Genomic DNA, 24,087 nt, shown 5'->3' with positions numbered 1-24,087 from the left:
TCTTAGAAGTAATAATAGAATAGCTCAAGGAATGCATGTTTCATGTACTTTCAGGGATCATTAGCAGGTAGTGAGGAAGGCAGTGTGCGGAGGCCTTCCTGAAGCCCACCAGATCACGCCACAAAGGTGGCTATCTCCGGCGTCTGCATAAAGCCCTCAGCCCCAGGTAGCCCAAGAACCTTAACAGCTCCCTTCCCACCAGGGCCAAAGGCAACCTATAAAAGGTGTCACCCCAACACCTCTATGACCTCTGAAATCTCTCTGAATGTTAACACCTGGACCCATTTGGGTTGTAACTGGCCCTACTTGCAGCCTCTTCACTCCAGAACCGGCTCTGCTTCTTAACAGTGGTGTTTAAAATCCTTAACCCCCTTAACAGTGGGGTTTCCAGCAGTCCCTCATGTCTTGCCTGCTTTCACCCAAGCCTCAGCCTTTGATTCTCTCTGCTCCATGCTCGGCCCTGGACCCTAACTGCCTGGGAGAGGAGGCTGGCAGCCTCATGTCACCCACATCAAAGTGATTTATGAAATATCAATTTATTACTGAGTATAATAACACCAACTGCTTCCACGGATGTGGCTGAATGAAGCTTCCAGGGCACTTTCATGCACTGCTTTTGGGTCTCCCAACCCTAATTGGAAGTGGACAGAACAGGTTTTATTCATTTTCACATGTGGTACAAGAGGAAAGCGAGGTACCCAGGAGTTAAACGTCTTGCCCCTAAGACAGATATGGAATTAAGATCCAGGTCCTTGGCAAAGAAGACCAGTGATCATTCCTATCTTCCCTTGTTCTGCCTTCCCTTGTTCTGCCTTCCCTTGTTCTACCTTCCCTTGTTCTGCCTTCCCTTGTTCTGCCTTCCCTTGTTCTGCCTTCCCTTGTTCTGCCTTCCCTTGTTCTACCTTCCCTTGTTCTACCTTCCCTTGTTCTACCTTCCCTTGTTCTACTTCCCTTGTTCTACCTTCCCTTGTTCTATCTTCCCTTGTTCTGCCTTCCCTTGTTCTGCCTTCCCTTGTTCTGCCTTCCCTTGTTCTACCTTCCCTTGTTCTATCTTCCCTTGTTCTACCTTCCCTTGTTCTATCTTCCCTTGTTCTATCTTCCCTTGTTCTACCTTCCCTTGTTCTACCTTCCCTTGTTCTACCTTCCCTTGTTCTACCTTCGCTTGTTCTACCTTCCCTTGTTCTACCTTCCCTTGTTCTACCTTCCCTTGTTCTACTCTTCCCTTGTTCTATCCTTCCCTTGTTCTATCTTCCCTTGTTCTATCTTCCCTTGTTCTATCTTCCCTTATTCTATCTTCCCTTATTCTACCTTCCCTTGTTCTATCTTCCCTTGTTCTATCTTCCCTTGTTCTACCTTCCCTTGTTCTATCTTCCCTTGTTCTACCTTCGCTTGTTCTACCTTCCCTTGTTCTACCTTCCCTTGTTCTACCTTCCCTTGTTCTATCTTCCCTTATTCTACCTTCGCTTGTTCTACCTTCCCTTGTTCTACCTTCCCTTGTTCTACCTTCCCTTGTTCTATCTTCCCTTATTCTATCTTCCCTTATTCTATCTTCCCTTATTCTACCTTCCCTTATTCTACCTTCCCTTGTTCTACCTTCCCTTATTCTATCTTCCCTTATTCTACCTTCCCTTGTTCTATCTTCCCTTATTCTACCTTCCCTTGTTCTACCTTCCCTTGTTCTATCTTCCCTTATTCTATCTTCCCTTGTTCTACCTTCCCTTATTCTATCTTCCCTTATTCTACCTTCCCTTGTTCTATCTTCCCTTGTTCTATCTTCCCTTGTTCTACCTTCCCTTGTTCTATCTTCCCTTATTCTATCTTCCCTTGTTCTACCTTCCCTTATTCTATCTTCCCTTATTCTACCTTCCCTTGTTCTATCTTCCCTTGTTCTATCTTCCCTTGTTCTATCTTCCCTTATTCTACCTTCCCTTATTCTACCTTCCCTTGTTCTATCTTCCCTTATTCTATCTTCCCTTGTTCTATCTTCCCTTATTCTATCTTCCCCACCGTGTGCTCAGCACCAGGCTAGGCCACTAGGAGGTGGTGTCGGAGCATACCCCATCCCTGAGATTATTAATGATTGACAACTTCAAATGTTCTCACCCCAGGAGTCCTGAGAACACTAAACAATTCTAATTTCTTAGAATATTATGATGAGGCTGAAAAGGAGGAAGATAGTCTTAAGACTATCACTCTTTAACTTGAACTCTTTATCTTCCCATTTGGATCTGGTTCCCTCCCTTGGTTCCCTGTTTGTGAATGTCACATGATCCACCTGTCAATCAAGCTAGAATTTAGAATGCATCCTCCACTTCCATGTTCTCACTGTCCACATCTCATTCATGTAAGCAGGTATGCACTCATTTATTGTCCTTTGAGGACATTTTAATTTCTTTACATCTCTTGAATCTGATCGCTGCCCTCCACCCCATCATCTCTACCTCAAATCAGATCCTCACCAGCTGGGTCCTAGACTACGGACTCACTGGTTTCTCTTCCTTTAGTCTTGCACTTCTCCAAGTTCCTTCTCCATGTTATTGCTGGAGTGATCTTTCTAAACTCCAAATTTGATCATGAACTTCCCCCTCGCCGAATACTCCTTTATTGCATACAGGACAAAAAACCCTTGGCTAGACATATAAGTCTTTTCATGCTATGATTCCTGTCTACCTTTTCCTCAGTGTCCACCTTGACCTCCTCCATCACTCAAGCCTCCAGAAGTGGCCACTCAATCATGTCCCCATTACACCTCATCTACACACCTGTCATCACTTGGAGCTTTTTACCACGAGTTTATTCAAAGCTACCTCTCCAAGGACTAGATGCCATTTGAAATAAATGCACTTACATTATCAGTGTTCACTCTGGTGCACCCCACATAGAAAGAAGTCAAGGCTGTTGACTGAAAACATTTAGGAAGGGAGCACTTGTCAGGCTGTGCCTCATCTCACCCCACTGGCAGCCTGGTCCTCTCACCTGCCCAAGGCTCTTCTTCATAGTTAGATCCATTCACTGCTCCTTGGGATCTAATGCATCGCAGAAACCAGGCCCCAGACCCTTGTCTCAGAAGTCCCCTCTTAGCCTTTTTGCAGGAAAGCCCTGGAGCCACCAGAAGTCCAAAATCTCCTGGGCACCCTTACATCCTCTCCTTCCCTCCTGAGCCCACTTAACTGTGGTACCTGTCTGTCTATTTATCTGCATCAAAGCCTGTGCTGTCTGTGTAGGCTGGGAGATGGCTTTTTGTGTAATAGGTCTTTGAAGACAGTAGCAGCTGGGAGGCTAATTCATACCTGTCAATGAATTTCATTTAATAGGAGATTGGTCCTAAATCTCCCAGCTTTGGATTCTTCTCCCTGCATGTTTCGTATTCACTTACCCCCATAACCTGGACATGCACATCCCTTCTTCCCGGGAACTCTGTCCTTTCTCTGCTTTTCTTTCCCAACATGAGTCCACAAACAGGACTTCAAAGGCAGACCATATTCCACCTTGTTCAATGCTCTATCCCCTTCACCATATCTTGTGCTTAGCAAGTGCTCAATACACATTCATTAAATTAATTAATGTTCACCTGCAAACACTCATTAGGGTAGAACTACCTTTACAAAGACTTCAGTCATATGCTTCCAGGAAGAGGAAGGCAGAGGCCAGGTGGAAAGCCCTCTTACCTCCTCGGCAGCAGCTGGGTCTGTCTTCATTTTTTTTATTTACAAGACTGTTCTGGGTCTCTGGGTGCTAAATAAGTAGTTATTAACTGTGTGGTTAACTGTGCAGTTAAAACCTCAGTAGGTCAAATTGACATGAGAACTGGTGGACACCTCAGGCTCTCCCCTTAGGCTGCAGTGAGCTACCGCTTTTCTGCAGGCTTCCTTCTTCAAGCACTGATCAGGATTCACTGATCAGGCCTCCTGTTTATACATCAGGTGCTAAACCTCTCCTTTCCCAGGTCCCAACACATTAGAATCAGGCATGTAGAGATCCCAGGCACCCCCAGCCCCACCATCTCATCAGGGGTACAAGGAGTTGTTTAGGAAGATGAGTGATGCTGTCAATCAGTGGCCTCTGCTCCTTACTAATTTACATGCTCCATATTGACACCAGGATCAAATAATGGGTTCTCCACAAGGGCTGGGCGTCTTGCTGACTCTGCTGTGTTCTAGAGGCCACCAGGCTCTCAGATAGGTTCCCACAGTTGGGGGGTGGGGTGGGGGCTGGAGGTGGGGATATGCATAACAGTTTTTCAGCTCTTGGACACTTTTTAGATCTTAGTTTCACTCATTCCTTCATTCATTCAACAAAAACATGAGTGTCTCCTTGAGAACACACATCATGCTGGGCACTAGAAATAGAACGATAAGCACACCCCATGCCTGTCCTCAAGATGCTTAACTTAGTAGCAGGTGGAGGGCAAGTCCTGAAGTGTGGTTGATTACACGGTGCGGCGCGTATAAAGCGGTCTTTTCTACCAGAATTGCTGCTGATATTCCTGAGCTGAGAGTTGACTGCAAGTTGAGACCCGAAAGCTGAGCAGGAGTCAGCCAGATAAAGAGGTAAAGAGGAGTTTCATGAACAGAGAAACCACAACATGTGCAGAGCCCCAGAACAGCAAGAGCTTATGACAGATTCAGGGACCTGCAAGTCCTTCAGTATGGCTGGGGTGTGCAGTGGCAATGGGAGGTCACCGGAGTTATGTTACAGGGTTCAGACTTTATCCTGAGGGTAATGGGGAGACAGACACCGAAGGGTTTTAAGCAAGAGAGCGATATGATCAGGAATGGTTTCAGGACTATCTTAACTCTCTGCCAAGACGAAAATCCAGCTCTGGAATTCACAGGAGAGGCGTCTACCACGTGAGCTATGGCTGGAGGCCTCAGTGGGATGGGCAGGCCTCAGGCTTGCCACTGGGCTGTGAATGTGAGGGAAGCTTCAGATGGTGATTCACGGAGCTGTCGATGCCTTTGACACGGAGTGGGGCCTGATGCTGAGGATGGAGAAGCTGGATTGCTTCGTAATAACAGCAATTGCTACTCCTAATGGTGCTTGTAATACAATAGCACTTATAATGTAATAATAATAATAATGCGATTTGCCATAATGCCTTTTATTCTCAGTCTCCCTCTGCTTTCCAAATATTCATTAAATCTCAAACACACTTCTCAGCAGGGCCTAAATTCCTCAGGGCCACCAGCCCCCCTGCTAGCCACAGCAGTTTCAAGAGGCCTTGGTTTCCCCCTTTGCCTTGGCTGTCAGTTTTCCCTCAGGGGCTGGTTTACAGGCCATCATCAGGATGCAAGGGATGGGCCCTGTCCTGAGCGCCGCCTTGCTCCAGCAGAGACAACACAGAGTTTATCATTTGCATGATCAAGGGATGTATGGATTTCCTGCCTCAAGTGTCTCCAGCACTCTCCTCCCGGTGCCCTGGCCCCAGATCTCTCCTTGTATACCCTTTCACCAGATGGTAGAGGAGAAAGGAAAATAAGTAAACTAATTTACACAGTTGGCATGTGTGGTAGGCAGGATTCTAAGATGACCCCCAAGAAACACACACACACATACACATGCACACACACACTCCCCAGGACTGTGACTATGATGAATTTTACCTCTGCAATTAGGTTATGCTATATGACGCAGTCGGCTTCAAAGAAGGAGATTATCCGGATGAGCCTGACCTAAGAGTCCTTTAAAAGCAAAGAGTTTTCACTGACTATTTGCAGAAGAGGAAGCCAAGGAGATATGAAGTGAGCGAGGGGTTGGACTAGAGGGAGGCTCCCTGTTGATGAGATGGAGCAGTCATGGGGAAAGGACCCAAGAATGGTCTCTCGAGGCTCAGCTGTCCCTAGCCAAGAGCCAGCAAGAAAACAGATTTCATTCCTACAACGACAAGGAAGTAAAGGAAGTAGATTCTGCCAACCACAGGAATGGGCTTGGAGCGGGACCCTGTGCTCAGATGAAAATGTAGTCGGTGACATTTAGATTTCAGCCTGAGCAGAGAGCCAGTCATGCCATGCTGGACTTCTGACCTACGTGACTCTGCACTAATAAATGCTGATGTTTTAAGGTGCTAACTTTGTGGCAATAGAAAACCAATACAGCACAGAAAAGCCAAGAAGATCAGTTTGACAAGTACAAGATGTGGGCTGGGAGGTAAAAAGCAGATTCTCACATCTGCCACTTATTGAGTGAAAACCCTTAAACGTCTCCGAGCCTCACTTTCGTACTGCGTAGAACTGGAACACCCACCTTACAGTGTTATTTTGAGGGTTAAAGATCTTGAGTAGAAGGTGCTGGGCATGGCGTCTGACACACTGCTGGTACTCAGAGCCAGTAACGCCTGTTGTGATAACACCAGCTTTGGGAAATGGGCAGATTTTTATTATTAGACTCTCTTGATTGTGAATAATTGGAAATTGCTGGATCAGTAGACAGAAGGAAGGCTGAGGTATTTCTCATTAAATTAATGAGACTTTGGAATCTTTAACAACTTTGTGACAGAGGTCAAGGCAGCTTCCTCTTCTCCCAAAGCTCTATTAGATAGAAGGCCTGGGCAGTCAAAGGCGAGCATTTCCATTATGTGTCCAGAGATACTGAACCACAGTAGTCTCCAGAGCTTTGTTCCTATTTCAGTTTGATGTATTTTATATGCACGGTCTGATGCACCCAGTCACCAATACACACGGGCATAGAAATTGTGTGTGTGTGTGTGTCAGGGGCAGATACAAGCAATGCATTTCAATTTTTACTAAATGGATGCTACACAAATATCTCAAACTCAGCTCTGGGAGCCCCGTGGGACTTATCTTCCCTGTCATGCTATTTGTCAAACATCAGCAAAGGGGTTGTCTGATAATTGGTTCCTCCGATGCAAAACAAGAGTTTCTTCACCTCCACCAGGGTCTCAACACATCCTGCTGAGTTCAGGGGGTGTTGCATTCAGAAACTAAATGCTTCTTGTTTCTATTGATTTCCTGGCAATACCCATTCTGTTCTCACGCCCCCCTGTCCCCCTTGGTTAGGAACTGAGGGTATCTGGAAACTCCTGCCTCACCTTGGATAACCAGATGTCACTGAAAGGCCCAGGGGCTGGCTCCTCCTCCCCTACCCGAGCTCTGGGTGGGATAAAGACCTAATTGGTTAATTTTCATTTTTAGTAATCCTGCATCCCCAGGGTACACTGTCTGGCTATTCTTCCAGGATAACTGACAATAATGCCTCGTTCCCCCCCAATATACTGATTCATCAGTCCCAGCTGAGACCCACTCTTGCTGTGGGTGGAGAGCAGATGAAGGGACCCAAATCGAACAGCTTAATATTGGGGTACTCTTGGGGAAAGTTCCCATGTAGCTTGGGGCCATTCTTCTGATCACCCGAGCTTGTCAAGGGAAGGGTCTCATCTCTGATACCTTTTTCTCTTCTTCCTCTAGCCCAACAGGACTGGGTGAACAGCCACATCCCCACCAGCCAAGTAAGGCAGTGGCTTGATTCAAATGTCCCCTGAATCAGAGCCTGTGCTGGGTACCGTTAGCATAAGGAGAGGGAAAGTCAGAAGTACTGAGGAAAGAGCGGCCGCCTATAAATGCTGGCAAGAAGAAAGGTGAACAGAGCACAGGAGGTAAGCCCTGCCCACCTGGGGCCGCCTGGAGCTCCGGATGAAGTTCATCGATGGCATGGAGCATCTTAGAGTCAGTCTGTACCTGTGCCTACTACATCCCCTGCCGCCTCAAGGGCTTCCCGGCCATCCTCCCTGCAGCATTCCTCCTCCAGGAGGGAGTTTCTCCTGCCTTGGATCTCAGGGCGAGAAGGCTTCCAGGGTCAGGAACAGGATGCACTCCAGTGCTGGCGGAATAAAGTTCACCTTTCAGATGCTTCTTCCTAGCTAGCACCGGAAGCAAACCAAGGCTCCGCCACCTTTAGGACTGGCCTAATCTCCCTGTTCCTGCCCTAGGGAAGCTCTGGTTTCCATTCTCTTTTTAAGCCAGTAGGGCCCACACCCTGGAAGAGGGACGCTTGTTGACAGCTATCCAAGTCGTAATCCCTGGGTCTGGGATTTTAGGATATTTAGCCTGGGACAGGCATTTGTAACAAGCCACCACCAAGCTAAAGGTGCTGACTCAGGTCCACTTGGGACTCATGCCTTTCCTCTTCCCCTGCCTTACATAGGATAGTAAGTTGGCTGACCGTGTGGAGTAATATGAAAGCTCTGAAAGGTTCTCCCCACCCCCAAAAAACCTTCCTTACAAGCTCCACAATTTCTCATGCAATCTGCTTCCTTGGTTAAGGCCTTAGTTAAAAAGCAAATGTTGTCTGGGATGCACGACCCATTAACTGTGTGTATCCCCCACTTAGAATGTCCTTCTCTACCTGGCTAACTCCCATTGATTCTCCAAGGCCCTTTGGATGTGGCCTATTCCAGGAAGCTTTTGATGAACCTGCCAGGCTAGTCTGGAGGCCCTCCTTTGATAGCCCCATAATACCCTGTCTTCATCACTTTATTGAACCCACTGATTTAAGATAATCGGCGTGTGTTCTTCTTCCCCTCTAGTCTGACCTCCTGGAAGGTCAGAATTTTATTCTTCATTCTATACCCGACACATAGCACAGTAAGTGCTCAATTAATACTGATCTAGGGAATGTGTGAACTGTGTGAGCGAGGAGACCTCCTCTCTCTACTCCTGACTCACTGTGAGAGCCTGGCCTAGTCACTTTCCCTCTTCAGTTCTGTTTACTTAACTGTAAAAGGATGAGATTTAGTTAGATGCTCTCAACAATCCGAAAGAATTTAATGTTGTCATGGACATCAGCACCTTGGCATGAACTGGATTTTCAGATTGCCCCATCATCTCCCAGGGCTCTACGGAGCAGGTGAGGACACAGGACAGGTACTTCTGAGTAAGGGAGTGGTAAGAGATTGAGATAGCTCACAAGACGGGGGTGCTTCCTCACCTTGGGGTATCTGGACAGTTGAGTGCACTGCAGGGATGAACCAGCCAGACGAGGACACTGGAAAAACCATGAAAAGGAGGGTGGCCGATTTCATCTGGAAAACAGGCTGGCCAGGAAAATTCATCTGGTTGTTCATTACGTATTCATCCAATCCATAAACTCAACAGAATTTCAGAGCTGAAAGGTCTTTGGAGACCTTCCAGCTAGTCTCCAGAGGAGAAAGGGCTTGTCCAAGATCACACAGTCAGTGGGACAGCCAAGACAAGACCCTGGGCCTACTGATGCCAATTGCAATGCTGAAAAGTCCAGCAAATGTGCATAGCAGCAGGACATCATCTCACTTGAGACTTCCTTGGCTGGCTCTGGCTCCACCTCTCTCCATCACACTCTCCTGCTCCAGGCACAAAAAGGACCATAACTTACCACTGCCTACATGTCACTCTCCAATTGCCATCTCCAACCCATGCTTCAGTAAGAGAAGCCATATCTGTAAACCCTCATCCAAACCCCCAAAGAAGAACTACATGCTCCTTCCTCTGGGCTGCACACCTCACATTAATAGATGCAGACCTCTTCAATTCACATCCTGCTGGACCACATCCTCCTAGTCCTTGTATCTCCCACCACACAGCAGGCACTTAAAAGATGTTTGCTGAATAAATGTAGTTGATGGTAGTATTTTCCATAGGTAAATTGCCTAATCATAGCTGGCTAATCATTTTACAATCCTATAACTTGGACCAAGGAACTTCAAGCTGTCAGCCATAGTTTCTACAATGCAAAAAATAAATCTTCAGTCAATGCCTCCTGAATCCCCTTGTGATTCTCTCTGTTGTTTCTCCTTCTGAATATACCTCCATCTTCCAACAACCATGTGCAGAGAATAGGTACAGGAAGGTTAACAGCTTTGGAAAACACAGTTTTGGATCAACAGCATCTCTGTAAGAAACTGCTGTGCCCATGTACGCCCAGGAGACACCTGTCACCGCCAGACCTGCCACCTCTCAGGGTTTGCATTTGGTGGGGTGGTACCTTGGCAGCTCAGACTGACACACAAGGAGCTTTCACTCCATTACTTCTTTTCTAGTTGCACTAAAAACATATTTATTCACCAAAGTATACTACATTATGCAGAGTGGCTCTCCTAAAAGGCTCAATAAAGCTGAAATATGTGGATACTCTTAATAATTTTACAATAAACTACACTTTGGAATCAATTGCTCTGACACTAGAAAGTTGTCTGGCTGATGGATTATAACTTCTGGCTGTGTGCGTGCGTGTGTGTGTGTGTGTGTGTGTAGAAGTGTGCATAGGGATGCGCACGTATACGTTCAAGTGTGCCTGTTGCATTTTCCGTGAAGGACTGAAAGATGTGGAAAAGGCTCAAGCATCCTGGGAACTACAGTTCCAACTAGGTGAGAGGCCAGTTGAATTGTTTCTGATAACAGCTGTAGAGTTTTGGAAAGCTAGAGGCAGTAAATCAGGAAACTGAGGTCTAAGGATGGAAATACTCAACAGGGAAGTGAGGAAAAAAAGAGGGATGGGAAATAATATTTACTAACAACCCTCAGGATTAGAAACTTCCCAAGGTGTTCACAAAATAATGTTATGAGATAAGCATTATTATCTCCATTTTACAAGAGGGAAAACTGACAGGCCAACAGGTTAAGTAACTTGCCACATGTACATCTAATGTATGGCAGGGCCCAGATAGGAACTCAAGTTCTCTTTGATCTGAGGCCCTGGCAGCTTCCATTAAACCATATCTCTATCCTCAGTGTCAACACAGTAATCAGGCTCACCCAACCTCATATGCCAAGCCACTGGGACAGAATACAGGACTAGATCACTTCGTAATGGCCTTTATAACCTGAAGGAGAGGTTTGTTTTAAAGACCCTTGGCTTCTGGCTCCATGAGTCAGCTGCCAGGTGTTGGCCCGAAGATACCACATGATCAAGGCTGACCAGGGCATGGTGCGGCCAGTGAAGGAAACAGTCCCAGGTGACAGAGAGACCACTCGGCACAATCAGTCTGACTGTCCTTGCACTCTTCTGTCCTCCCCTGCCTCAATGATCATTCTTGGTGCCAACCCTGGGCCTCAGGTTTTGACATCACTCTCACTCAGCAGAATCCCTGAAATTGTGTCTCTTGGATCCTGAACTAAACCACCCTGCATGGGCCTGCACAACCTTAACTTCAAATCTGACCAGCTCAGAATGGGAGGAAGAGTATTCCAGATGGAGTAGTTGTCATGTAGGCTACTCAAGTACCAGGGGGTCCTGGGGAATAGGGAACAGGGCCCAGCTCTCCTCGGCTGAAATGCAGATAGCTTCCTTCGTGCCTGAGGCTTAGTTGGGATGAACTGAATTCCTGTGGGATGTAAAGAGATGAGTTATCTCACTTGGCCAGCCCTTCTACCCCAAGAACTCCAGATATTATGGAAAGCTCCATTCACTCATACAATATTTATTGAGTGCCTACTATGCAGGAGCCCACTGGATCTATGGTGATGAACAAGACTGATTTAATCTTGCTTTTCTGAAGCTCCAAGTCTGGCAGAAAAGTTAGCATAGAAAAAGGGATTCCCACTCAAGATGAATGCTACAAAAACCAGAGCACACGGTGCTGGGAAAGTGTGTGACAGCAGACGTAACCTTGTGGGGTGTCAGGGAGACTTCCTGGGGAAGTGACATTTAAGTAAGACCCAGAAGATGAGTAGCATCAGCTCGCCAAAGCAAGGAGTGAAAGAGGGGGGCTGTGTGTGTTCTCACTTCCTCCTGGAATCAATTATTTTTTCCCTCTCTGTCTGACCTGGTCCCCTTTCTGTAATAATTTTAGCAATTTCAAATTACTTATGGCTAATCTCTCTGATAAACCTTTGGGAAAATAAATGTAGGCTCAGGTCTGCTGACAATAAAATGAACCCAGGGAAGGAAAATTGGCTGCACATGTCCTTTCTGCCCAAGCAAGATAGAGACTGGGGCATGGAGGGGTTATTTCTGCAGGGCTCACTTGGACCTGACTATAGTTTGGGAATCTGAGGAGCTGTTGGGTGAACAGAAACTGCTTCCACAAGTCACATGAACTCTCCAACCTGATGGGGCATTCTCCCCTCTCTCCAGGGAACGTCCCCAACTCCAAGACATTGTGAACTGAAGTGCCCCAAACCACATATAGGATGAAACAGGTCCAAGGCTGAAAAGGCCCTTAGAGATCACCTAAAACAACCTCACAATTTTTCAGATAAAAAACTGAAGCCCGGCAAGGTAAAATGGCTCACCCAGATACAGGTGGTAGAGTGAAGAGGTTAAGAGCTACCTGCCTGGATTCGTGATCTGACTTGATCACCTTGATCAAGATACCAACACTTTATAAGTCTCAAGCAAGCCTCAACTTCCTCATCTCCAAAATAGAGATAAAAACTGTGCCCCCTGCTAGAGTTGTTTTAAGGTTTAAATGGGAAAATAACTGGGAAGCACTTATTAGCACTTACTCACAGAAAGTATTCAATAAATATCAACGATTGATATTGCCATGCACCCAGCTAGTTAGTAGCAGGTCTGGAACTTGAAGCCATAGCTGCTTCACTACTAGTCCAGGCCTCGCCTTCTATAATAATGAGGCTTCCTGCTGGCATACTCCTTCCCCCTGCCTTCTAACATGGCATACCCAGCTCTCAGTCCCTTCTCTCTAGATTCCCCAAAAGAAAAACTCTGGGTGACCACTGCCTCTGTTGACACCCCACAAATGGCAGCCTACCCTCCAGCACAGTGATGGTGCCAAGAGCAGGAAGCTCTGGCCCTGCCTAGGGCATGGCAATGAAATGGTGGCGATGGCGTCCAGCTAGTCACACCACCTGCAATGCCATAGCAGTTCAGTGGCCAGCAGACTGCACAGCCTCCTGCTTCCAGCGTCCAATTATTTCCCACCTTTCATTGGCAGTCCCTGACTTATGACCCTTACCCTTAAATCTCAACACTTCTCTCTGCCAAGATGGCAGCTCCTGCCTTTGGCACAGGGCCCACCTATGCTCTCTGACAACAGATTGGGGTGATTTTATCTTTTCTATTAGGCAGTGACTGCATATCTCTCTGGGTTCATTAGTAGCTGGATAATCCCTCCAGATTTATTAGCTCAAATTGAGCTTCCTCCTTCATCTTTTCTCTTGTGGCATCAACCACCCCTGCTGTCTCAACGGTAGACTGGTTGCCCAGAGGCCCTTACTTCTTTATGTCTTTTATCCAAACTTCCATCAATCTTGCACAACAAAGGTTTTCCCCAATCAAACCCAGAGGCCAACTGGAAGACAGAGACTCCCTTGCAGAGTAAAGAGAAGAACAAGCACAGTGCATCTATAACTGTCCTACGCGTGCCCTCCTTGGATAAGAGAACACAGGGAGCTGACATCCTTATAACTAAGTGCCGATCTCCACTTTTAGGATCAGTTATCCTCTAAAAAGACAAGCCAGGGCTTGGGATGCTAATTTCTTTTTTAGTAATACATGATATAGATGTGTGATGATGATTGACAATTTAATAACGTGGCAGAGATTGTTTTGTGGTCATTAAACCCATTTCCTGTTCTCCCTGGGCACATGGCTAGACTACGTTTCCCAGCTTCCCTTACAAGTGAGTGTGGCCATGTGATGAATTCTAGCCAATGGAATTGGGAGCTGACACATAAACCCTCCCATGTACGATCTTCCATGCTGTTTTCCTAACACTGGTCTCTAAGAGGACACATTTATAAACCAGAAGAAGACTGGGCCCTTGAATAACCTTATGAAACGCTACTCACCAGGAATATCCTTTTGGAACTTCAACTGAGTAAGAAATTTACTTCCACTGTATGACACTATGAGATTTGGGGGTTTATCTGTTATAGCAGCTAGTATTACCTACCTGGTTCAGTGTTATCTGGAGATAATTTTTAAATCTTACTAAGACTGTTAAAAGATGGATGTTATTATTATTCACATTTTACATATGAGGACAGAGAACCCCCATTTACATATGAGGACCTTATAACCCCTCAGCTTATAAGCTCCTGAACTGGGGATTTTTACCACTTCTGACTGATTTTAAGGATGCAATTTTTATACATCAGCTACTTTCTCTCATTATAAAGCTTCTTAATCACAAGGACTCTCAACTTCAGTCATGTGGTCTTACTTCTTCCAATTTGCACACTTCAAATAGAAATTAAAAACACATCTGACTACTTCACACTCATTGGGATGGCTATTATTTTTAAAAATGAAAAATAATAAGCATTGTCAAGATTGCAGAAAAACCAGGACCTTTGTACATTGCTGACAGGAATGAAAAATGGTACAGTCATTATGGAAAACATTTGGAGGTTTCTCAATAAATAAACGAATAACGACCACATGACCCAGCAATTCCACTCCTAGGCATATACACAAAAGGATTGAAAGCAGGGACTTGAACAGACATTTGCACACCCATGTTCATGCCAGCATTATTCACAATAGCCAAAAGGTGGAGGCAACCCAAGTGTCCATCCATGAATGAATGGGTACACAAAATCTGGTGTGTGTGTCTACATACGCATAGTCTACTATTCGACCTTAAAAAGGCAGGCAATTCTGATGTATGAATGAACCCTAAACAAAGTCAAACACAAAAGGACAAATATTATATGATTCCACTTATATGAAATACCTAGAGTAGTCATATCCATACAGAGAGAAATTAGAATGGTGGTTGCCAGGGGCTGGGTGGAAAAAGGAATGGGGAGTTTGTGTTTATTGGGTACAGAGTTTCATTTTGAAAAGGTGAAAAATGTTCCAGAGGTGGATGGTATTGATGGTTGCATAACAGTGTGGATGTACTTAATGCCACTGAAAAGTGTACTTAAATATGGTTACCATGACAAATGTTATGTCATATATATTTCACAATAATACAAAGCTTAAAAAAAAAGAAATACAATTTCTGACACATGCTGTAACATGAATGAACCTGGAAAACATTATGCTAGTGAAATAAACTAGACACAAAAGATAAACATTGTATAATTTCACTTCTATGAGGCACCTAGCTAGAATAGGCAAATTCATTGAGAAGAAAAAAACATGGAGGTTACCAGAAGCCATGGGGAGGAGGAATGGGGAGCTATTGCTTAACGGGTACAGAGTTTCTGTTTGGCTTGATTAAGTTTTAGAAATATACAGTGGTGGCCAGGCGTGGTGGCTCACGCCTGTAATCCCAGCACTTTGGGAGGCCGAGGTGGGTGGATCATGAGGTCGGGAGATCAAGACCATCCTGGCTAACTTGGCGAAATCCCGTCTCTACTAAAAATACAAAAAATTAGCCAGGTGTGGTAGTGGGCGTCTGTAGTCCCAGCCTCTTGGAAGGCTGAGGCAGGAGAATGGCGTGAACCCAGGAGGCAGAGCTTGCAGTGAGCTGAGATCATGCCACTGCACTCCAGCCTGGGCAACAGAGCAAGACTCCGTTTCAAAAAAAAAAAAAGAAATATATAGTGGTAATGGTTGTACAACACTAAGAATATACTTAATGCCACTAAACTGCAAACAAAGGCAGGCAGATTGATTTCTGGATGAGGGCAGAAACTAGTTCTCTGTGTTGGCATGCTTTTGTGACTTGGCACAGTAATTTTATTTCTCTTAATTTGTTCCTTAATGGGTCCACTTCATTTTGGCCTGGACTCTTGACCCCTTGCCTCAGTCTACCTGCCAGGACTTACTTCCTCATAGTTGCTCTTCGTGTGCCTGACCTCTGGCCAAGTGCTGTCAATTTACCTGTCAAGTTCTCATGATTTGGACCTCATAAGCTAACCCTCTGCCCCAGGGCTCCACCTTAACCAGGTGCCATTGCCGTCTGTTGATCAGAGATTTGCTCTGAGGGGAATGATTCCTGACCCACTAGAATCAGAAGCAGTGGCATGATGCTGTTTCACTCATCAAGTCTCTAACATCAGTGCCGACCACCCAGATCTCACTTTGAAATAGATAATATAAATAAAAGGCTCAGATGTCAGCTCACTGTTTCCTATGACTGTGTGCCTTCATCTCTATACTTCCTGTCACTGACTTCCTCCTCTGTTCTGGAGAGGGGCTGTCCCTGTCTGCTGCTCCCTCCCCTCCTGCAGAAGTGTCTCTCTCATTGCCTGACACCTCACTGTCACCCTGTCACTGAGCCCAGCTTCCCCTGTACCAGAGACCTGGCCCTTCCCTGGACTTGCCCAGCTTCTTCCAGCTCCGCCTGTGATCACCATGTGACCTCTAGCAGCCTCCGCTCTCTCTGGCTCAGTTCCTCTTATTGCATCAGTCACCTCTGTCACCCAAGGTTCAGGGTTAGCACACTCACTCTTCTGCTGGCTACACCCTGACAGAGAGAGAAACTGTGTTTCTATAGGGTCAAATGAACTGATGGTTTAGAAGTTTGATTCATGATGGATAATTTTGTCCCAATTCTTGTGATGGTTAATCAACTGACAGAATCCACAGCAGTCAACCTAATTCATTTATGACAGATGCCCTAAATCCACTACTTTTCCTTATGCCTGGATGGGAGTGAAGTATGGGCATCTGATCAATTACGCAGTAATTACGGACACAAATAAACCCTACAATGGTCGGTTCAGTCACACACAAAAACCGTACTACCTAGTCCTATTTCTTATCTGGAAATAAATAAAATGGCATTTTAGGAGTCACTTTCACAGGCCATGCATGGCTGGGGAGCAAAATAAGCATCTTCCATTCCTTTTAGCCCATGGGAGGCATAAGCTGGACTTCTTAAAATAACACCTTCTAAATAAACTTGTACTGTGAGTCTGTTGCTGTGTGTACATTATCTCCCAAAGCATGTGCTATTAGTGTCCACTTACAGAAGAGGTTCCTGGGGCTCAGAAAGGTTAAGCAACCTGCACAGGATCACACAGCCAGTAGCAAGTCAAACAAAAGTTTTGAGTCATGAGTATCTAATGCCAAAGTCTGTACCCTTCCCATTTACCAAGCTTGTTCTCTAAAAGCTGATCTGAGGACCTACTGCATCACTGTAGCAGAATTCAGAGTGAATCTCCAAGGGATTCAGAGAAAGAAGAAATAAGAATGAAAACCCACTTGGCATCTGTATTGGGGAGAAGGGACTGGAAAATGCAGAAAACAACTCATTATCCTCTGGATGAAGCCTCTCCCTCTATGGCCCAAAACACCAACTGGGCCAGATGCAGTGGCTCACACCTGTAATCCCAGTCCTTTTGGAGGCCAAGGCAGGCAGATCAAATGAGGTCAGGAGTTCGAGACTAGCCTAGCCAATGTTGTGAAACCTCGTCTCTACTAAAAATACAAAAATTAGCCAGGCGTGGTGGTGTGTGCCTGTAATCCCAGCTACTTGGTAGGTTGAGGCAGGAGAATGGCTTGAAGCCGGGAGGCAGAAGTTGGAGTGAATCAAGATGGTACCACTGCACTTCAGCCTGGGTGACACAGCGAGATTCTGTCTCAGAAAAGCAAAAACAAAAACAAAAACAAAATAAAACACAACAAACAACAAACAAACAAAAAAACACCAACTGCAACTGGGCAGAAAGAGTGGTCCTAGAAACAGTTTCTTTACTCCTATTAGAGGTTTGTCCCTTTTAGAAAGCCAAAGCACTCATGAGAAGCTTCTAGAATATTCTCTCACTGGCAGATTTTTGCAATGGCTCTGCTGTCGTTTTCTTGACTATTATTCAGTCAGCATCACTCATAGTTACTTTTCCTCATGATTTCCCCTTGCAAACTTACAAACTGTTAATTCCATGAGTCCTGTTAATTCCTAAAGCTCATCTCATCCATGCCCACCCAAAAAGGAGAAAAGCTCTTTGAAAACTGAAAGAATCATAGAGATACGTATTTTTCTAAATATAATGCCTTAGAAACATATAGTACTTTGATATTTACAATAAATTTTTACTTACAGAATTCCAGTTAATCCTCATATAAAGGTTTTATATTCCCAGTTTTAAAATGAGAAAACTGGGGTTCAGAGTCACTGCAACTCAACCAAAGGCTCACAGCGAGCATAAGGCAGAGTCAGGACTTGACTCGGGCCTCCTGACTTCACGGGCCAGTGCTTTTTCCACTAGACAACATTGTCACCATCGTTCTTATAATTTCTATGAATGGAAAATAGTGGTACACTGTGGAGGATGCTGTCTTAAAAACCTCTAAGCCAAGCAACTCCACCTTATTCTGGTTACCGTCCTGGGAACTCATATTCCAAATGAATGGCTTCCTTCTATCTGCTAAATCACCCCAGTGACACCTCGCTGCCCAGTTTCTTCCTCCTCTACTGATGTTGCCGGCCTAATTTAGGGAGCCTGTCTGGCAGGCTGGCACTGGCCTGCTTTTTCCCTCTCCTCCCTCTATTTCCCAGGCTCCCGAAATGGAACACAACTGTACTTTCATCTCTCTTTGCTCCTCTGCCAACTTGCCCAGGCTCCCCCAGATGCCTCCTTACTTTAAGCAAATGCTTTTGCATTGTTCTGGGAGTAGTGTAATCCTTTTTTCCCTTTTTCCATATTAATGCTCTAATTTATAGCAGCAGTGTTAAGAAAAAAAAAAAGAAACAAAGAAGTTCATCTGTTTTATGTTTTGAGGGGCATGAGGGGGGCTTCTGGGGTGCTGGTAATGTTCTATTTCTGGAGCTGTGTGCTGCTTACACAGGTGTGCTTACTTGGAGAAAGTTTTCTTAAGCTGTGCCTATATAATATGTGTGGTTTTCATCTACATGCACGCTAGACTTCAATGAAGATGCCAACAATGGGGTAGGTATTTTGACAGTGGCGGTGAACGAGGCATTTCTACTCAAGTTCAAGCAAAGGCTGAATGACTTCCTGGCAAGCCTGTTGTGGGAGTTCCTATACCAGAAGAAAGGTCACACTGAATTCTTCTAAGGTCTGTTTCAACTCTGAGAACAAAGGCCTGTCGGATGCTACAGGGTCAACATTCTCACAGCAGCCCCTGGAAAGGACTGTTCATAGACACCGACAGCTGGAAAAGAACAAGGGTCTCAGAGTCCAAGCCTGTCTTTCTGGGCTGATATCTCCTAAATCTCACAGGACATTTTAGGACACCTGATCCCTAAGTCCATGTAGAGACTGGACAACAGGCCAGACTCGTTCCTCCTGCACCTACTGAGGCAGCTCATCCATCACACTACGGCCCAGAATTTGCTTTATGTAGCTAGTGGCATTTGAACGGCAGCATTAGATTCCCCAAATCCTCATTCTCCTGTGGCTCACAATTGTTGGGATGAGGATTTCCAGGACGCCCTGCCTCTCTGGTTGGCTTCTGCTACTCTGCTTCTATCTCCCGTATTCCTCATCTCCTGGGCTTCGTCCCTCATAATCCACCAATCCTGACCACTGACAACACTCTCTTCCAAGGAGGTGAGCTGTGAGAGCATCTTACCAGATTAGTGAAGATGTATGTGTAATAGGCTGACACCATCCCAAGTTCGGCTGCCTGCAAGGCAAAGAGAAGGAGATTAGAGAAGAAAACAAAAACTCACTTGAAGCAAATGAGCAGTAAGGGTTCCAAGTGTCTGCCATTTGTCTGGCCCACTGCCCCTTGGCACCAGGTAAAACAGAACATCTTGATTGGTTCTTATGTTGCCCTTGATCTGGGAGGATGGAGCAGAGAAAATCTGGTCTCAAGAGAGGGGTCTCTCCACCTCTCCACCTCCACCATGCAGTGGCACGCGTAGTAGCTGATGTTCTTATACACAACATACTCCCATGGTTATAGCCAGATCTTACTGAAACCAAAAAGGCTTTTAGGGAAATGAAGCAAATAATAAAACAGACTACAATAATGATCTCCACAGCTATTAACAATAACAATGGCTAACATTAACCCACTGTTTAGTATGTGTCAGGCACTCTCAAGCATTCTACATGGGATAACTCTATGAGGTTGGCACTATTATTCCTCCCCAACCCCATTTTACAGCTGAGGAAACTGAAACAATGAAAAGCGAAGTGACTTGTACAAGATCACATGTCTCATTACTGGAAAAGATAAAAGCAAATCCAGGCAGCCTAATTTCAGTGCTTTTATCCAAACTATACTCCCCCTTCAGGACTGTTACATTGATGGAACCACAAGCACAACTCTCTTCAGAGCCCTGGCATAGACAAGAAAGTCCGTAGGTTGCAGCAATGCAAATGAACTCCACTCCGTCAGAGTGCAGGGCAGACTCATAAGGGTATTCTTGAACCTGCAGCAACGTTGGAAACAAGTGACTCATTTGCAAACCTGGGTCCTTTATTCGTAGTAAGGAGTCAGTTGCCTGTGACATGCCTCACCCTTGATCACAGCACATCAGTGTGGCATCACTCCACAGCTGAGAATTGCTACATCAGAAGAGTCTCCCTTTTGTCTGATCTTTGTACCCATCGTAAATACCCCTAGCCAACCTTCCCTGTCAGTGTGCCTGGCTTTGAGTGTGACAGGTGCTATAGAAACTGACTTGTAGATCAGGTAAATAATGAGCTCCGCTCTCTCCAGGGCCCTCATCCCTCCTGACAGTTGGCTAGATTTTCCTAATGTATCCTGCAGCCCTGGGCCACTGGGAGACCGTTTTGTCATGACTATTGAGGTGGATGGAAGAGAAACCAGACCAAGGATGATTACATTTTCCTCTTACATAGTGTTTATCTCCCAAGGAACTCAAATAATTTTGTGAGCATTCTTTTTTTTTTTTCCTTTGAGTCAGAGTCTCCCTCTGTCACCCAGGCTGGAGTGCACTGGCGCGATCATGGCTCACTGCAACCTCCGCCTCCCAGATTCAAGTGATTCTCCTGCCTCAGGCTGCCAGGTAAGCTGAAATTACAGGCACCCACCACACCTGGCTAATTTTTGTATTTTTAGTAGAGACGGGATTTCGCCATATTGGCCAGGCTGGTTGTGAACTCCCGACCTCAAGTGATCTGCCTGCCTTGGCCTCCCGAAGTGCTGGGATTACAGGCGTGAGCCACTGTGCCCGGTCATTCTTATAGGAACCCTCGCAGGCTCCCTGAGGAACAGGTTGGGGGTAATTCTATCATGGTTGTTCCAATGGGAAGCTGGAGGGCAAAGGTTCAGGGGCTGCGGCAGGAGTCTGGGGGCACAATGGAACTCAAGGTCTCTTTGGTGAGGCTCCTTCTTCCTCCAGGCCAAGCTATATTTCCTCCTTCACTTTCAAGAGGATGGTGTGGCAAGATGACCAACCCATCCTATGCCCCACTGCACACACACAATCACACAGTCCAAGTAAGTGTGCTGCTGCATCTCGCCCCTGCCTAGACGGATGCGACCCACTGAGTGAGCCCGCTGCTTACAGCGACGGGCTGGGGGCAGAGGGACCGGGAAGTGCCACAGTCGGGAACTAAAACCCATTTTGTGAAATCTGCTGTCCTAGAGATAAAAGACAAGAGATCCTTGGTTTTTAAGGCCTGATTTCTGGGTAAACATGGAGTTCGTTGCTGGAACAGCCGCTCAATAAAATCAGGGATTACTCTGCAAATCCTCCTGAAATCAAGAGACGGCAGAGTGCTGCCAAACTCCAGGGGCTGGGCTCCCACGTGCACACCGAGTCTCCCAGAGGCCCCGTGTGCTCTCTGCCCACTTTGCTTCCCACCCTTGCTGAGGCCCTGCGAGGCCTTGTTGTGCCCTCCTGGAGGGAGGAGTACGGAACCCCCCAGAAGCATGAGGACAGAGGCCAGGCCTGACGGAACACCTGCCTGCCTGGGAAGGCAAATGGGAAAAGGGAACAGACTTTCCTGAAGCCTTGCTGCTCATGCATCAGTGTGGCTCCCAGGTCACAGGAGTTGGGGCTGACAGGTGGGCTCAGGAAAGACAGCCCCGAGGCATCGAGCAGAACCATTTGCCAATAATGATCACTACACTACAGGCAGAGCTTCCTTCAAAAGCATGGCCACACACACACACACACACACACACACACATCTACAAAGCGTTTTTAATTAACATACCCAGTATTGGCAAGGGTGCTATAAGACACCTATACGCTGCTGGAGAAAGTGTAAACTGTTACAGCCTTCTTAAAACGCAATCTGGCAAATCATATCAGAATCCTTAAAAGTATGCATACCTTTAACTCAGTAATTGCACTTCTAGAAATATATGCTGGGGAAATATTCATGAATGTATATAAAGATTTATGTACAAAGATGTGCATCTCAGCATTATTTATTGTAGCAAAAGATTTGAAACAACCTGTATGTCCAACAATAAAGTGATGGTTAAATAAATTATGGGACATCTGTATGATAGGAAGTGAGGCAGCCATTAAAATATTTCTAGAAAAATGTTTAATGACATAGGGAAAATGCATGGCATAGAATTAAGTGGGGACAAAAAGCGCTTACAGAAAAGTTTGTGCAGTATGACAATAATGTGGGGGAAAAATGTGTCTGTAAAGCAGAAAAAAAACAGACATCAAAATTTAACTGTGGTTAAACAGCTCTGGGTGATAGGATTGTTAATAATTTTTAGTCTCTTCTATGTGCTGTCTTTTCTATACATTAAAAAATTTCAACAATGAACTAGTAATATTGTTCGAATTTAAAAAATCATAGTGCAACATCAGATGCTGGGAGCCACGGAGGGCAAGAGATTGGCCCCCAGAGGCTTCTACTAGGGCTGTTCAGGCAGGCTCCAGCTACCGCAGGTGGACCTGTGTATTCTGAGCTACCCTCCACAAGACACATGTGTCTACTAAGCTGAAGCTCTCACTCCCTGTTCCCAACCTTCCCTAAAGAGGGCCCCTCTCCTCCCATGAAACTTGGAGGAGCTTTTCCACCCTTAATGACTTCATTGATCATAGCTCCAGGCCATAAGGAAGACAGAGAAAAAGGAAGAAAAGAGAAAAATGCTGTGTTTCTGTGTGTGTGTGTGTGTGTGTGTGTGTGTGTGTGTGTGAGAGAGAGAGAGAGAGAGAGAGATACCATCTGTGTGTGTGTGTGTGTGTGTGTGTTTGTGTGTGAGAGAGAGAGAAAGAAAGAGAGAGATACCGTCTGTGTGTGTGTGTGTGTGTGTGTGTGTGTGTGTGTGTGTGTGTGTGTCAGAGAGAGAGAGAAAGAGAGATAATGTGAGTTGGGTATACGCACACAGACAGACATGGCTTTGGAGCTCTGGAAGATTACTATAGCAACGGGCTGAAGGGACAGTCCTCGGTACTGAGAGAACTCATTCAAATCTCTTATTAACTCTGAGTCAAAAATGAGCTGGGGAGGGGCAGCTGGGAGGGAGGGGGGGAAGGACAGGAGACAATCATCTGAGTGTCTGCGGGCTCCTCACAGCTTGGCAGAGGTTAACGAGGAGCCTCGCTGCCCTAGTGGAAGATGGCAGGTTGTGTTTAAATGTGCAATTAAAATGGCATTAGAAGAAGCCAGTGCGCCTGGAGAGGTTGGGGGAGCCGCCAAGGGGCCTAGAAACGGGGCCCTTTCTCTCCGAGGTTCATGCCCAGCCCAGCCACCAGCCCAGGAACTGGCGTCAGGTGACTCTGATGCTGCCCAGCTATTTCCAGCTGTTTGTCCTGTGTGGGGCCCCTAGGCTCCTGATTTCTCTCTCTCTTGGACGAGCCTCACTCACAGAGTTCTGGTTTCCAGCGTGCATGTTCTGACTCAGGGGCTGGCGCTGCCCCTCCGACTCCAGGAGCATAGGAGACACTACCTGATTTGCAGATAAGAGAGGGGTGTGAAGGCTCGGCCCTGCTCCACTCAGGGCTGGGCCTTGGACACATCTGTTCATCTCCCAGAGTCTCAGTTTCTTCATCTGTGGGGGAAGACATTATACCTACCTCACGTCATTGCTGAGAGCTCTACGCTGGGAGACTGACTGCACAGCAGCTCTGTGTAAACTGTTGTGCACCGTGTCAGATTAACAACAGGTGCTGGAGAGGATGTGGAGAAATAGGAACACTTTTACACTGTTGGTGGGATTGTAAACTAGTTCAACCATTTGGAAAACAGTATGGCGATTCCTCAAGGATCTAGAACTAGAGGTACCATATGACCCAGCCATCCCACTACTGGGTATATACCCAAAGGATTATAAATCATGCTGCTATAAAGACACATGCACACGTATGTTTATTGCGGCACTATT

At 46.0% G+C, this 24,087-nt stretch overlaps 1 protein-coding gene across 1 annotated transcript in view; it reads right to left on the bottom strand.

The window, feature by feature from the left end:
• Positions 1–24,087, bottom strand: part of GRIK4 (glutamate ionotropic receptor kainate type subunit 4) — a 436,221-nt gene that overhangs the window by 136,944 nt on the left and 275,190 nt on the right. The window contains exon 7 of the mRNA XM_010357001.2: positions 19,387–19,440. Within this exon, the coding sequence (XP_010355303.1) occupies positions 19,387–19,440 (54 nt within the window). The remainder of the gene's footprint in view (positions 1–19,386; positions 19,441–24,087) is intronic.

The sequence above is a fragment of the Rhinopithecus roxellana genome, chromosome 15 (genome assembly GCF_007565055.1).
Source record: "Rhinopithecus roxellana isolate Shanxi Qingling chromosome 15, ASM756505v1, whole genome shotgun sequence".
Classification (NCBI taxonomy): domain Eukaryota; kingdom Metazoa; phylum Chordata; class Mammalia; order Primates; family Cercopithecidae; genus Rhinopithecus; species Rhinopithecus roxellana.
This window is presented reverse-complemented; position numbering and strand designations above follow the sequence as displayed.